This window comes from Ceratotherium simum, chromosome 15 (assembly GCF_057802395.1).
Source record: "Ceratotherium simum simum isolate JZ-2026a chromosome 15, ASM5780239v1, whole genome shotgun sequence".
NCBI classification, from domain to species: Eukaryota; Metazoa; Chordata; class Mammalia; order Perissodactyla; family Rhinocerotidae; genus Ceratotherium; species Ceratotherium simum.
This window is the reverse complement of record NC_141914.1, coordinates 26,865,245-26,881,965: the sequence shown is the minus strand read 5'-3', so window position 1 is coordinate 26,881,965 and position 16,721 is coordinate 26,865,245. Positions and strand designations below refer to the sequence as shown.

General features: G+C 35.0%; 1 protein-coding gene across 12 annotated transcripts in view; it reads left to right on the top strand.

Annotated features, from left to right (window-relative positions):
* Positions 1 to 16,721, top strand: part of LRCH3 (leucine rich repeats and calponin homology domain containing 3) — a 104,215-nt gene that overhangs the window by 55,168 nt on the left and 32,326 nt on the right. For all 12 annotated transcript variants that reach the window (XM_087439745.1, XM_004424516.3, XM_087439748.1 and 9 more), the window contains exons 7-11: positions 4,167 to 4,260; positions 5,290 to 5,410; positions 8,520 to 8,668; positions 11,259 to 11,335; positions 16,569 to 16,620. In XM_087439745.1, coding sequence (XP_087295871.1) covers positions 4,167 to 4,260; positions 5,290 to 5,410; positions 8,520 to 8,668; positions 11,259 to 11,335; positions 16,569 to 16,620 — 493 coding nt within the window. The remainder of the gene's footprint in view (positions 1 to 4,166; positions 4,261 to 5,289; positions 5,411 to 8,519; positions 8,669 to 11,258; positions 11,336 to 16,568; positions 16,621 to 16,721) is intronic.

Sequence of the window (16,721 nt, the reverse complement as noted above, 5' to 3'; positions counted from 1 at the left end):
CTGTGACTTAAGGCAGGTCATTCAAACTCGCTGGGCTTCATTTTTTCCATAAGGAGTGAAGAGTTTAGATTTGATGACCATTAATGTCACTTCAGAATCTTTCAGTCTGTGAATCCCTCAGGTATATAACACCTGACTTATAAGGTCATCCACTTGGCATTCCCAACCATCCAGAACAATCTTAAGGAGCAAGAATTAAAATCAGAAGGCCTTTAAACAGGCAAAATAGCTGTCTCAGTGAAGGTGCAGTAATGCTTATAGACTTGACTCGAAAGAGAACCCCTCAGGCATTCTCTTAGAACCTGTCACATTTTACATTAAAGCAGAGTCCCAGTGAGCTTGCTTCTCAGTATCCTAATCTAAAACAGATTAACCAATTTCTAGTTTGGTAGAGTTTCTAAAAGCAGACATATTGAAAGTACAAAAAGTAATTTGGAGGAAAAAATAAAACAGTAAAAAACAAACGCGTATTAAACAAAAAATTCAAGTTTGTATGGAAAGAAGATTCAGTGTGCAAGAGGCATAAGGGGCTTTAAAGGTAATAATGTCTCATCATGTTTTAAAAGCTGTGTCTTATAAATATTCTTTTTTATCTATATGGTATATTTCATAATTTTAACAAGATATTTAAATAAGATATATTTAAAGCAGTGAAGCTCTAAAAACAGCAGTTTGACACCATTTAGCATATATGCAAAGAACCGTCCATATTTCAGTAATATTTTGTTATTACTATATTTTAGCACTGTACGATGATTGATGCTCATTAAAATGCTAAGGTATATCATTTCCAGTAAAGGGGAATATGCATTACAGTTTAAATTTTTTGCATCAGAAATTATTAGAATTAAATACTTAAGTGTTTATGGTATTATAAAGGGATAATCTCAAGCAATCTGAAAATTTTATTTATGCAGAACACAATTTCTCAGGGAAATTAAGTGTTACTCCAAAGGCATCTATTTCTGCCCTTTGCCACAGACCACGCCTTTCTTCTCCATCACCACATTCCTAGCTTAGCTGTGTGTTTGGCGTACACGGTAGATGCTCAACAAGTATTTATTGAATGAATGAACAGTCAGTTTGGTCACACAAATGTTATTTCCCTCCTAGCTTTCCTCTGCTTAAAGTCATCAGAAACAACTTTGCAATGGCATTCTGGATTTTTTGGTCTGACTGTTAGGTTGAAGATTTGCATAGACACTTTGAGGGATATTTAAAACACCAGCTCTAACCTGGTTGTTTAAGCATACAATAATACAGGTTTTAGTATATTTACACAAATATACAAGGAGAAGTTAACCGAAATCATACATACCCATAAAAGATTCCTACCAAGAACATCCTCAGTCCTAAGACTTTTAACTCTGAGAGGACTGAAAGCAGGTATGTGATGTGAAGGAGGACATCAAAGGTTTTGACATATGGTAGGGAGTGGGTCTGACACACTGTGTGGGAGATCTAGGCCCCTCTTGGAGGAAGGATTTTGGCAGTGAGGAGCATATGAGGGGACCTGGACCATTATTGCCAATAATTTTTTATTTCCTTCATTCATTATCTCCTTCTCTTTCTTTATTTCTTTTTCCTTCTACCTCAGTCAATTGCTTGTAATATAGAAATCTTGTTTCTTATTTATTGAAGAAAGTTTTGTTTTTCCTATTTAAAATTTTCATTAAGAGTGTTCTGCTGTACTCTTAAAAGATGTATAGCAAATGAAAGTAGCTTTTATTTTATATATATACTAGTTGATTTTCTCCCTTGGAGTTAGTAATCCTTGCTAAGGAAGAGGTTTTCTGTCCTGAAATAGCAGAGCGGGAACATTAAACTGCTACTGCTGCCTTGGAGATTTGAGTGTAAGACAAAATAGCGATTTCTGGGTATGTGTATGTGAGGGTATGCCTGTAGAGACTGGGGAGAAAGCATCATCACTTATATGAATAATGAGCTTTAATTGAGGCTGCAGGGCTAATTGCAGAACCTGTTTTTCTCTCTGTGACTCTGTCCTTAATCTTGAGGACTAATTAGTCTTGGACTAATTTTTTTTCAATATAGCAATCCTCATCATATTACTTTAAAAACATATCAAAAAAACGTGGGAGGAGATGTGTATGTATGTTTGCTAAGAGATAAAAGAAGGCTTGAAGTACAGACTTCCAGTTATAAACTAAATAAGTCAGGAGATGTAATGTACAGCATGGGGAGTATAGTCAGTAATATTAAATTAACTTTGTAAAGTGACAGATAGTAACTAGACTTATTATGGTGATCTTTACCCTGTTTGTACTCGAACACTAGTTCTGGGGATCAAATGACCTGTGTCTGAAAGTGCTTTGCTGACCGTAAAGCCTATATAAATATTAAGTATTATATTTACTAGCTGTCTACTGTGATCTAGAACCAATTTAATCCTAACATTCCTGTCTCGCTAAAGATCATATTGAAGAAACCAAGGTTCTGAAAGGTTAAGTGAACTGCCCGGTAGTACAGGGATCCAGAGCTAGAACCAAGGTCTTCTGACATTTTGAATAAATGTACTGCTAACCACAATGCAATTTCACTAATCTGTACCTCAATGAGAAAGATATGAAGGTACAAAATCTCATTCGCTAGTGCATGAAGAGTTGAAGGAAATTTATATATATATAAGTTAAATATATATATATATATAAATTTCTAGGACATTCTGAAACAACTACAAATAAAGTAACATAACTGTGGAAAAAATGGAAATTATAGAAGACAGATTAATTTAGTGAGCATAATTAGGGATTATTATAGGGATTGGAATACATTAGATCTATAATTACTAATTCCTTCGGAGAGGCATGACATGTTTAAGCTATTTAGACTTGCCATTTAGGACAGGTTTCTCCGTTGATTCAAGACTTTTTAAAAAATTTAATTGAGGTATAATTGACATACAGTATTATATTAGTTTCAGGTATGCAATATAGTGATTCAACGTTTGTATCCATTTAGAAATATTCACCCCAGTTTTTTTGAAAGTTAAACCTACACTTACCATATAATTCATCTGTTCTACTCTAAAGTATTAAAAACATCAAGAATTTCACTGACATCATGCTGAGTAAAAAAAGAGTACATCTGATTCCATTTTTATGAGTTCTAGAATAATTAAAACTAATTATATTACTTTTCTTTTACTGCTGTAATAAATTACCACAATCTTAGAGATGTAAACAATACAAATTTATTATCTTACAGTGCTGTAGGTCTGAAGTCTAAATCTTGGTGTCATTGGGCTAAAATCAAGATGCTGGCAGAGCTGTCTTCTTCTCTGTAGGCTTTGAGTAGGATGCGTTTCCTTGCCTTTTTCAGCTTCTAGAGGCTGTCTGTATTCCTTGGCTCTTAGTCCCCTTCCTCCATCTTCAAGCCGGCCTTGCATCACACTGACCTTCTCTTCTGCCTCCCTCTTCCACTTTTAAGGACGCTTGTGATTACATTCAGTCCATTCACATAATTCAAGATAATCTATTTTAAGATCAGCTGATTAGCAACCTGATTTCTATCTGCAACCTTTACCCCCCTATGCCATGTAAAGTAACATATTTACAGGTTCCAGAGATTAGGTCTTAGATGCCTTTGGGGACCATTATTCTGCCTTCCATACTAATTTAAGGCAAAAAAGAAAAATTAGAATGGTGGTTGTCTCTTAGGAGCACACAGTGGTAGGATGAGGGGAATTGACTGAGAAGGGATGTGTGAGAATTTTCTAGCCAAGTAGAAACGTCCTATATCCTGATAGAGGTGTATGTTGCAAAGATGTATTCATTTGTCAAAATTACACAGCTAAGGTGTGTGCATTTCAATATGTGTGATAAATTTTACCTTAAAAAAAGAGTACTATTTAAAAATAAAAACAAGTGAGGGGGCCAGGGGAATAGGTGGAGGAATAGGTGAAACAAGAATGGCAAAATGTTGGTGTTTTTGAAGTTGGGTAATGAGTACATGGGAGCTCATTACACTATTTACTTTGTTTTAATTTGGAATTTTTCATACTAGAAAGTTAAAAGAGTGCCCATTTATTTCTAAATAAAGTCCCTAAATGCCATGAAAATGTTTATTAGTAAAATTGCATCTGATTTATTTCAAATGTTAATTTTTAAAATGTCAAATTTTGCAATGACAACTAGTTTCTTTGGCAGCCATGAAGAACTGTACTCAGGTCGCCCTTATGGAGCCCTTGATTCAGGTTTCAATAGCGTGGACAGTGGTGATAAGAGATGGTCAGGGAATGAAGTAAGTATTTCTTCTATTCTGGACATTATAACTCATGATTAAGGGAAAATAAGATGGTGAAAATGGAAAGTATCTTAATTGGATTCAATTTCTCATTACATAAAATATAGAAAAGCCAAAGGAGGGGTAAAAATCCCACATAGTCCTACCATCAAAAATACTGTTAGGTTTCTTTACCATCTTTTTACCATGTGTATTTTACATGTTTGTGACCTCGTTGTATAAATAGTTTTATATCCTGGAACGCCAAACGGGAACTGAGCCAGTTACAACTGAAGCCTGGAATTTGAGGGGCTTCAGCAGAGGTGGTAGAAGGGGTGCTAGAAGGTGAGAAAACAGGACTTTAGGCTAATGGGTAATGAGATGGGAACGTTAGTGAAGAATATCCACATACTCAAGATAAATAAGTAACTTCCTTAGCTAGTTATATCATTTTTCTCTTTTAATTACTAGTAGTATTATGTTTTCTCTTTTTTTTAATTACTAAGGTATAATATTTTAGCTACAAATTGGGTTAAATGATTAAATAAGCTTTTGTTAGCAAGTGATAAAATAAACTTTTGTTAGCAAGACTGGCAACCTACCTTTTATAACATTGTTTCATCGGGAGTCCAAAGCAAATCAATTTTAGACCACAGCCTGTTTGTAATTTGGAATCATTTGTGTATTTGTGTGGGGGTCAGTGTATACATACTTGTGGCTGTATCCATGCATATAACATATGTAGATACTTTAAATTCATGTACATATATATATTTATAGGGTCATATATACCCCTTCTATTTTTTTTAATTGTGGTAAAATACACTAACATAAAATTTACCATTTTAACCATTTTTAAGTGTACATTTCAGTGACATTTAAGTATATTCACATTGTTGAGAAACTGTCACCACTGCATCTCCAGAACTTTTTGCTATTTCTTATTAAATATAAATTTTAATGAGTTTATATTAAATGAAATGGTGATCTGAAATAATGAAAAAACATCTGAAATGATTTTTTAAAATATTTCTGCTATTTTTTAAGCCTACAGATGAGTTTTCAGATCTGCCTCTTCGAGTAGCAGAAATTACTAAAGAACAAAGACTACGAAGAGAAAGCCAGTACCAAGAGAATCGTGGCAGTTTAGTAGTAACAAATGGTGGAGGTAAACATAATTCTTGATGACATCCAGAGTCTTTCCAATCACTCTTTTTCAGTGGTCTCTTTCACAGCCACTCCTTTTGTTTGTGTATCTGTAGCTTCTTCAACTCTTCTTTTAAAGATTTCGTCTTCTCATATGATTGGAAAAAATTGTTTTCCATTGGGATTAAATTTCAATTTCTCTATGTTTTCAGGCTTGCAGTTAAAATACGTTTCTCTCTTATTATTTTGGAAGGCAACTTTATTAAAGACAGTTTACCTGGAATAGATCTTTGTTAATCTTGACTTACCACAATCTTCTTTTGAAGTACAGTAATACATCTCTTAACTATGGGGTTATGTTTTGAGAAGTGCATCATTAGGTGATTTCGTCGTTGTGCTAATATCATAGAATGTACGGAAGGGGAACAAAATTTGCCACCTCAAAATGTGTCTCTTTAACATGAGGATTATTTTAGGCTGATTAAGAGACAAAACACTCAGATACCTGCCCCTTAACTGCCTAAAAGAATTCAAATAAACCTGTTTCAGGAAGCAAACTATCACCTTAGTGGAATATGAACTAAGTAGTAGACTAGGGAGGAGCCTGGAAAAGCCTGTTTGTTGGGCTCCCCTCTGTGTTCTTCTCTTTCTGTGTTGCCAAACGCTTGTTTTCCAGACGTTTTACTCCTTTTCATGTACCTGTGAATTGCCTTCCTTCCCTTTGAAGTCCCTGACTCTCCCCACCCCCAACATCTTCTTTTGTGTTTGGCTGAGGATGGTATTTAAGCTGAGGGCTTCAGCCATTTTGGCAAGCTACTTGGTTTCCCCGGGTTTCTCCCGTGTATATATATTATTAAACTTTTGTCTGTTTTTCTGTTAATCTGTTTCATGTCAATTTAATTCTTAGACCAGCCAGAAGAACCTACAAGGCTAGGGGGAAATTTCTTCCTCCTCTACAGTACTTATGTGAACCTAGATGGTATAGCCTACTAAACACCTAGGCTATATAGTACTAATCTTATGGGACCACCATCATATATTTGGTCCATCATTGACCAAAACATTATTATGGGGCATATGACGATGCTATTCTCCTTTTTTAAGATTCTCTCTGTGGTCATTATTTGACCTCTTTTGGGAATTCAGGGCATTTCTTGATGTTTACCTTTTCTTTCATCTGGAATTGTACTCTTCAAGGGCATCTGAATCTGAGTTTTTCTTAATTTGGTATTTAAAAATTTGTGATTTAAATTGATAAAAAAGTTTGTTAGTTTGTAATTGTTTTTATAGTTTGTTAACAGGCAGAGCTCCTTCTGCTTCTTTGTGCTTCTGAGGCAAACTCTTGATGTTAGCGTTCCATTCACTATTGCTCTAGTTTGAATTACCAAATCCTAATGTTCAAATTTTGAGGGCCAGCTGTAAGGGAGAAATGACTTTGATTTTTCAGAAATCCATTATGTTATATAAGAGCTTTCATCTCTGAATGATGATTTCAATTAAGTGGTTTGCTGTCTTTTTTTTCCTTATCATCTTATATTCTTTTTTACTCCTTATCACACTTATCATTCCATTCACATTTCAGTAGTTTTCTTTTTAATCTTGCTTTCGTATGAGATATCTTTCCCATCGGTTCATTTCAGACTAACAGTACTGTTTAGATCTGTGCTGTCCAGTATGGTAGCCACTAGCCACATGTGGTTATTGAGCATTTGAATTGTGGCTTTTCTGAATTGAGATGTACTATAAATATAAAATACACATCGAATTTTGAAGATTTGCATGAAAAAAAGGATGTAAAATATCAATAAAACTTTATATTGATTATATGTTGTAATATTTTAGATATATTGGATAAAATAAACTACATTATTAAAATTAATGTCACCTTTTAACTTTTTTTTTTTTAAATGTGGCTACTAGATACTTTAAAATTACATATGTGGTTCACTTTTGTGGCTTGCATTCTATTTCTCTGGGACAGCCCTGGTCTAGATAGTATGAAAAACTGATGTTGCTTTCTTGGGAAGTAGTCATAAAATGAACCATTTATTTAGTCACACAAGTTGTATCACACTGAAAAAAATGCGTTTATGTACCTGGTTTCTAATGTGGGTGTAGACTTATAAACTTTTTATCCTTTTACCTATTATTTAACTTGAATAACTCAAAATTCATTTTTATATTAATGGCAGTTATGGAATTATTTAGAAATCATTGAATCACAAAACTAAATTGAGGAGTAGACTTTTCCAAGTTCAGTATTACCAGCAACTACAACTTTTGGGTAGTCTATAGAACATCATACAGTAATGGCTGGGGTTTAATACATCTCTGGAGAAACCATCTTAGTAGCAAGTTATTTTTCCTAGTGTGCCATTTTAACTAGCTTTTTAAAATAGTTACTTTTTAAATTTAAAAATAATGGGGCACTCCCAAACTTATTAGAAGAAATAATGATGTGGCTTTATCTTCTTAATATGCTTCTCCTCACCTCAAAGCATTTTGAGAAGAAAAAGTCCTCAATTGATTTCCTTCCATCCACAAACTGCTACAAAATATCTACAATGCAGACCTCTAGAAAATAATTTTCTAAATAGGAAAATCTTTGTTCTAATTATGGACCACAGTTACAGGAAGGGAAACAGTAGTGTGTGTTTCTTTATCTCCAAGTTCAGTTTCTTCCTACCCTTTCTCTTTTCTTTTGAGTTGACTGTGTTAGGTTTTCTGCCTCCCAGCTCCTTGAAGAGATGTGATTGAGCCCCAAATGTAAAACATGGGAAAAAAACTTAAACATCGTTACAAATTTTTCTTCCTCTCTTTGTCTCACAAACTCAAACTGTCTTGTTTAAAACAGTAAAGAGCTATTCACGGAAAAAACAAATATAGAGGTCTGTATTCCAATAATTACCATCAATTACTGCATTCTTTGGTGAATTAGAACTAAGACTTTTTTGGAGCCTATTTTTGTGAGTGACCATGGACCAAACAATAAAGGCTTACATATTTCAAACTTCTCATTCCTCCCACTTTCAGAATAGAAAATGTTAGGGAAAAGGAAAGAATGCAATTTAATGTCTTTTGTTGGCCATCTAATTTAATATTGTTTTCTGGTGTGTGTATGGTGTGGCCAGTGGAACATGATCTGGATCAGATTGACTACATTGACAGCTGTACTGCAGAGGAAGAAGAGGACGAGGTGAGACAGCCCAAGGGCCTGGACTCAGACAGCCTCAGTTCACAGTTTATGGCATATATTGAACAACGACGAATCTCTCATGAGGTAGTACTCACATTTAAGCCTAAATATGTTGCTATCCTCTAGTAAAATCAATTCATGATAGTATAAGTTTCTGTCATATCAGTGAGTTGTTCATTTGGGCGTAATTATTTGTTTTCTTATGTTCAATTTTATTACTGAATTTTTCAGGTTTATTTTAAAAATCAGACAGTAGCCTCAAGTAGGGTTTAGGCTTATTTTTCAAATAAAAAGACGGATTTCAAAATTTCAAAGAAGGAATAAAGAGTCCTAAGAGCATCTTGAAGAAAATTCAAAGGAATATGATGTTTTTTTATTGTTGTTCTTATTCCTTTTTTATTGTTTCTAACTAGTAAATCATAGTTTGATCAGTAATTAAGAATTGAACCAAACTGCTGACTTTTGGAGCAATATACAAACTTAACTATAGAATTTTTATAATGAGCTTAATTATACTGGAGCTTTTATGCTAAGTCACACAGAATATAAATTGTTTGCCATTAAAATTCTTGGATGTCTCTTATAGTGGAGCATTGAGTTGCCTTAGAAAACAAATGAGCATTCATCCCACTGCAGAATCTCTGCCAATTCCCCAAGGGTCTCAAGTAGAAATAGCATTCTTCAATATATCTAGTCAGCATAATAAAATGGCTCAGCTGCAGTGTGTGTGATGTTAATGTCTGGAGTTGGTCCCAGGCTCTGAGCGGGGGTTATTTGAGAAATGCTTGGGGCCTTTTTGGAGAATGATGTATTTAGCCTTTTAGAAATAAGGAATAATCACTTCAAGTGGGACATGTTATGGAGTGATATTATCATTCTTTAAAAAAAACCGTTTGGTTTTTCTATCAGAAGGCTTTGAACACTATTTTTTGTTGGTGTTCAGAAGACACTCTTATATTTAAAGTTGGATAAAGTTATATAAATCAAAGTCGTGCGGCTCAGAGACAACCACTTGTGGTTCAGGCTATAAGCATCCCTGATGGAGCAAAGAGCAACTACTTTGCAATAAAATTAAAATTAACAATGCACATTATAATCTTAAAGGGAATCCTTTTTCTTTTCTTGTGGTCTTTCTCTTTGATCATTTTATGATTAATTAGGCTGAATAGATGAGGTATTTCTACTGAAAGTGAAAATGCCTGTTATACTACTGGTGAAAAATTATAGTACCATTTCTTTATTATGTTGGCTATTTTGTTTTCTAAATTCCAGCTACCTATTATGGATGGTAGTCTATATGATTCTGTGTCATAAGGCTTTCTAAAATTTGGTATCTATAAAAATATGATGAACAGTATTATTTTAGATGGTTTCGCAACCAGTGAATAAATTTTTTGTTATATTCTTGAACTCTATCTAAAAATGGGTTGTTAAAAAACTAATCTGCGTGAGATTTTAAACACTCTGCTGTTGTTTAATTTTATTGTAATGCCTCTCACATACATAGAGGTATTATGATAAAATAGGGTATGACTTACATTTATTTTAAAAATTAAACCAATGTCACATTCATTTTTTTGTGAAAATTTCATGTACCTCTTGCAATGATTTTAAATAATTGCGGTATGGTAAAACCAGGGTGATAAGGCACTGATGTTAACATACTAGGAGAGATTATTGTTTATTTAAAAAAGCCATATTCACTGAAATTAGAATATTATTCTCTCATCAGGATTCTAGAATTGTATCTCATTTTATGTGATCCTCATGCCCAGACTTTAAGGAAGTCAGCTTTAGCTCTTTGAAGTAACTCACCAAAGATTTTCTAGTTATGTGTGATGTACCTGTTTCTTGGAGGTAGACTATGAATAGTTTTACATTTGACTAGGTATCTTTTTTAGATAAGTTATTTTCTTATTTTTCCCTTCAAGAATACCCATTTTGATGATTATTTTTGGTGTTAAAATAAGATTATATTGCTTCTATAGATTCTCATTTGACAAAATATATGCTATGATAACCTGTAAGCCCCTACCTTTGATTTATAATTTTATTTTTTAGTATGTGGTCCATATCATTTAAGCTAGTTTAATTTTCGTCAGTAATGTTTTTTGAAATGACCTTTACCTTATAGTTTATAAATAAATTAAATTGCTGGTAATATTTCTCTTTTAATTGATACTATATTTTACCATAAATAAAAATTACTTTTTGCTTTATCTTGATATTCCATCAACATCCCTAGGACTATTTATATGACTAACATAAGTAATAATTTGTGATGATGAAGAAGTAAAGAAATGTAATCTGCCCAATGAACTTTCTATCATTAGAAATATTCAAGAGAGGCTGAGTGAAATCAGGATAGGGTAGGTAGGAATTCCTGTTCTAGATGGATGTTTATATTAGATGACCTCTAAGATCCTTTCCAACTCTAACATCTTATCACTTAGTACATATCACTGTATGGTCATTATGAATATTTTTGTATTTACCAAAGCAGTAATATAGCCTATAATGCTTTTAAACATCAATATTCACATTTGAAGATTCTGTTAAAATATTTTTTGGTGTAATATACGGATCCCTAAATGCCAAGTTGAATGTGAACTGTATAATCATTGTATTCTGGACACAAGTGTTAAATTGATTTATTTCTGCTTTTTTGGCCTAGGGTTCACCAATAAAGCCAGTACCCATGAGGGAGTTTCAAAAAACAGAAGACATGAGAAGATATTTACATCAAAACAGGTCTGAAATTTGTCCTAAAACTGACTAATAAGAGCATGAACTGATTTTGGTTTTGCACAGATCTTTGTATAATGAAGATGTTTAGATCCTATGTGTTTTAGATATCATGTATTTAGAGCTGAGCGACAATGTCCCTTTGTGTTTATGTAATAGAAAGTAAAATTGGTTTATTGATTCTAAATTCAGATTGCCTAAACCATTACCAGAACAATTATTTGATTTGAAGATACCTGTTAGCAATGAGGTTTTATGGTGATATGTCTGGATTTATGCATAAAGAGGGCTAAATAAATTTTAAGAGTCCTGAAAATTTTTTTTTTACTTAAACTTTTGACTAGATCAGAGAGAGATAGACAGAGACAATATGTATCCTCATTCCTATGTCAATTAATATGATCTTTTCACTACACTTAGTGCCTCACAGAATATTACTAAAATTAGCTTCACCATATAGAGCCATGCTTCTTATACTTGAATTCCAAAAAGTTTCTTGCCATAAACTGTATCACAATAGTTGAAAACTTCCCAGCCTTTGATTCTTTGCTTCCTCTCTATTTTTATGAAGTCTTAAACGGTAGACTTGATATGTCTGTTTATAAACAACAGTGAATTTACTATGGAGAAAGCATCCTGCATAGTTCTTTACTCATACTGGACAGGATATTAAAGTTGTTTAGGGGCCGAAGGTATAGATGGATAAAGAAAATGTGGGAAGAATAGTAAAAGAAATCTTATACCTTGGCCTTTTATAGTCTTATCAGTTAGTTCATGGGGATTTAGTTAAATTTCTTATCTTTGAAATTTATCTCAGAAAGGCTTTTTATTGCCATGTGTCCTTATACTGAAGATGTGGTCTTTTGAGATTCCAGTTTCATACAAGGGTTTCCTATTGCATTTCCCCACTTTGGGTGGACCTAGGCTTTATCGTCTGTCCCTCTTAGCTCCTGCATCCATCAGGAGTGAAGCTCAAGATCTCCAAGATTTAGTAGAAAACCCTCAAAGTGAAAGCTAGCTTTTTTTTGGCTCGGTTACGTTATGTATTAGTTTTCTAATGCTTATGTAACAAATTACCACAGATTTAGCAGCTTAAAACCCACCCATTTATTATATCACAGTTCTGTAGGATAGAAGTCTGGGCAGGCTTGCCTTGATTCTCTGCTTAGGGTCTTACAAGGCTGAAGTCAAGGTGTTGGCTGTCCTGGAATTTATCTGAAGACCCTGGGGGAGAACCCACTTCCGGGCTCATACAGGTTATTGGCAGAATTCAATGCCATGTGGTTATAGGACTGAGATCCACATTTTCTTGCTGGCTATCAGCTGGGTATCATTTTTAGCTTCTCAAGTCCACCCACATTCCTTGGTCATGGCTCCCTCCCTCTTCAAGCCAGCAACGGCTGGCCAAATCCTTCTCACATTTTGAATCTCGCTGATTTCCCTTTCTGTCGCATCTCACAAACTCTCTTCCCTTCCTCTACAACCTGTTTTTTCCAGTTTCATTGAGAAATAATTGACATACGTCACTGTATAAATTTAAGTTGTACAGCATGATGGTTTGATTTACATATATTGTGAAATGATTACCACACTAGGTTTAGTTAACATCTATCATCACATATAAATACAATGAAAAGAAAAAAAATTTCTCCTTGTGATGAGAACTCTTAGGATTTACTCTGTTAACAGCTTTCCTATATCTCATACAGCTGTGTTAACTATAGTCATCATGTTGTACATACATCCCTGGTACTTATTTATCTTATAACTGGAAATTTGTACCTTTTGACTACCTTCTGCCACTGCCCCCTCCCCGCAATCCCCACCTCCACCCTCTTCAGCTTTTAAGGGTGCCTATGATTACATTAGGCCCACCTGGATAATCTCTCCATTCTAAGGTCAACCAATTAGTAACCTTAATTTCATCTGCAAAGTCCTTTTTGACATGTAACATATTCCCTGGAGTGACACCAGGCAGCAAAGATCATAGGGGCCAAAAGTCTGCCTACCAAACCTTAATCCAGAATGTCTGTTTTTAGTTCTTTCTAGAAATTCTTGCTCTGCCAGCACTAGGACAATCTTCCCTTATCTGAGCCTGTGCTTTCAGACCTAGGAGTTTTCCATTTATATTCACAGTCACCCACTGTTAAGTGACAGGCCTTGTATTCAAACTCAGTCACAACTAGTTCTAAAGTCCGTGCTTTTAACCACGACGCCACGTTGCTTCTCCCAGACTAGTACATGGTACCTGAATCACTCATGTCTCATTCTTTATTGATTATATGCCAGTTAAAAATCTTACCCTACCAACCCACTCGCCTTCTCTTATCTTGACAACTTTTGACTGAGAATGTACTGACTAGGAGTGCTAAGATAAAAGTTCGCAAAGATTAGTAAAAATGTAAGGAAGTTTTTCCTAGCTTCAGTGTTATCTTAAACCTTGTCTAGGGGAGTTATTAACTAATTTAATCTATACCTTAAAAAAATTATAAACATAACCTATTCTTTCAAAACTTATTTTTTAATGCCTAGAAATTTAAAAAATAAAAGAATTTTATGAATACTTCAAAGATTTGGAACAAATATAAGAAAAACAATGTGGAGAGGAAGAAAACAATAGAGTAGCTTAAGTTTTTGCTTTCTTACATGTTATATTTTTAAAATTCAGGAAAGTATAAGGTAGACCAGTGTTTCTCAACAGGAAACAGCACCAGTCCCTAGGGGACATTTGAAAATGTGTTTATGTATTGTGGGAGTTGGATAGCAAAGTGACTGCAGGTGTTACTGCAGGCATTAAGGCTAAACCACTTATAATATGCAGGGCAATCTTGTACAACAGAAAAAGTATCTGAAGTGTCAGTGATGTTCCCATTGAGAAACATATTCCTAGATGAAAAGGTCATACAACATGAAGTAGCGTGACACCAAGGAGTAACAGCGCTGTAATGGGCCAACATTAGCACCTGGGGATTGGCTTGGGGGAACTGTCGGTTCTCAAGTGTCTTCTTCACTACCACTTTTATTCTCTCATATGCCATGCTTTCCTCTTTGCCTCCATCTTTAACTTTTCACAGCTTCGTTTTTGCCGTCTCAGGTAATTTTTTTTTTATATGTATACTCATATGCTTTTAAATCTCTGTGCTCTTCCCCTTTCTCCTTCCTAGATTCTGTCACTGCAGAGCAGGGAAATGTGGTGTAGTAGGAAGCACCAAACTACAAGTCAGGGAGCTGGAATTCTAATCCAGGCTCGGCCAGGAAGAAGCTATCAGTTAACCTCCGAGGGCCTCAGTTTTCTCATTTGTAAAATTAGTGACTTGGACTCCAGGATTTCTGAGGTCCCTCCCAGTTCTCATAGGCTGCATACCTAGTAGTTGAGAGTGCACACTCCTGTAGAATCAGAAAAATAAAGATTCAAATCCAGCTCCACAACTTACTGGCTGTATCACCTTGGGAAAGTTACTTAACTTTCATGCCTCAGCTTCTCAACCACAGAATGAGGATTATAATAGTTCTTACTCCGTAAGATTGCTGTGAGGAGTAATTGAGAAAAGGTGCTTCACAGGGCGTATGTAGTACATGGTAAGAGCTCAAGGAATGTTAGCTTCTATGTGCCTCTGAAAAATATTGTCCAAAACAGTGACATAAATCATAGTTGATACATGCGGAAGTATTGATTACACATGCACATCAAGGAAAAAAGTCCCAATTTTAAAGAAAGCCGTGGTTCTAAAAAAGACCTTTTCTAGGAAGAAAATCTCCATAGGTTGGGATCTTTGGAAAAGGCTTGAAGTGAGGAATTAATATGTAATAACTGAAGCGATCTTGCTAGAGAAAAGATCCCACGGTGGGTATGTTTATTAAATGGGGCGAGAGTCCTGAATGCCAGATTGAAGAATTTGTGTTATTAGTAGTAGGTAATAAGAAACTACTGGAGCTTGGGGATTTGTTTTTATTTCCCTAATAACACACTGATTTAATGCATTTAAATCAACCTGATAGGTTAATCATCATAGTTTAAAATTTTAGGTCCTAACTGTCAAAAGGTCACTGCTCCAACATTGTTAGTTTTAGAGACAGAAATGAGTAACAGAGATCTGAAACACTAAATCCAGTTTAGGAAAAAGATAAATACCAAATTATAAGAATTAACACTGATAAAACTGAGAAGCAAGTTTTACTATTATTTTTTATTTTTGTGAGGAATACTAGCCCTGAGCTAACACCTGTTGCCAATCCTCCTCTTTTTTGCTGAGGAAGATTGGCCCTGGGCTAACATCCGTGCCCATCTTCCTCTACTTTATGTGGAACACCTGCCACAGTGTGGCTTGATGAGTGGTGTGTAGGTCCGTGCCCGGGATCTGAACCCACAAACCTCAGGCCGCCAGAAGCAGGGCACGCGAATGTAACCACTACACCACCGGGCAGGCCCTTCTTTTTTTTTGGTGAGGAAGATTAGCCCAGAGCTAACATCCGATGCCAATCTTCCTCTTGTTGCTGAGGAAGATTGGCCCTGGGCTAACACCCATGCCCATCTTCCTCTGCTATATATGGGATCCCGCCACAGCATGGCTTGACATGTGGTGCGTCGGTCCACTCCTGGGATCTGAACCTGTGAACCCTAGGCCTCCAGAAGCGGAGCACAAAAGCTTAACCTCTATAACACCAGGCGGCCTGTACTGTTATATTTTTTAAGCATCAAATCAGGTTTCATCTCTTTCTTAAAAATAAAAATCAACAGAATCTTTGGTTATTAAAATTGCTTCATCAATTGAAAATGGGAGTAGGAGAGCTTTACAAGTAGTTACCAGGTTCTGTAATGTTCCAGATTTCTGTTGATAAAATGGCTTTGTATATAAAACGATCTCCATTTACATGTGTCGTTTCAGTCTTGGTAGTAAAGCAGATAATAGTTACGTGTGTTTATAAAGAATGATGCTGTTTGAAAAGTGATCTCCAATAACTATATTGTCGCACTGGCCGACATAGACCATTGTTAGCTCTCCGTAGCTTGATCAGTGATACCATCACCTGAAACGTGAGTTGGGGACATCAGGTGTTCCTGTAGCTTAATTTAATGACTTGGGCTCAAGTTTATGAAGTTAGTCTTTCAGTGCTGACAAGACAGGTTGTCTATTGGTTAATAGAAAGCTACATTAACAATAAAATTTCACTTGTCTTTTATGTATCTGTCTGTCTTATCAAAGAGTTTTTCTTTTCTTTTTTTTCTTTTTTGGGTCAGGGTTCCAGTTGAGCCATCTTCTCTCCCGGCACTATCACCAAGTCATAGTCAGGTAAATTTTTTTTTTCTGTTTTAGTTTTGATTTTTTTTTAAACTAAGATGGTTTTCCTCTTTTATAATACTTAAATACCATTAATTGCCAGATATCTGTAA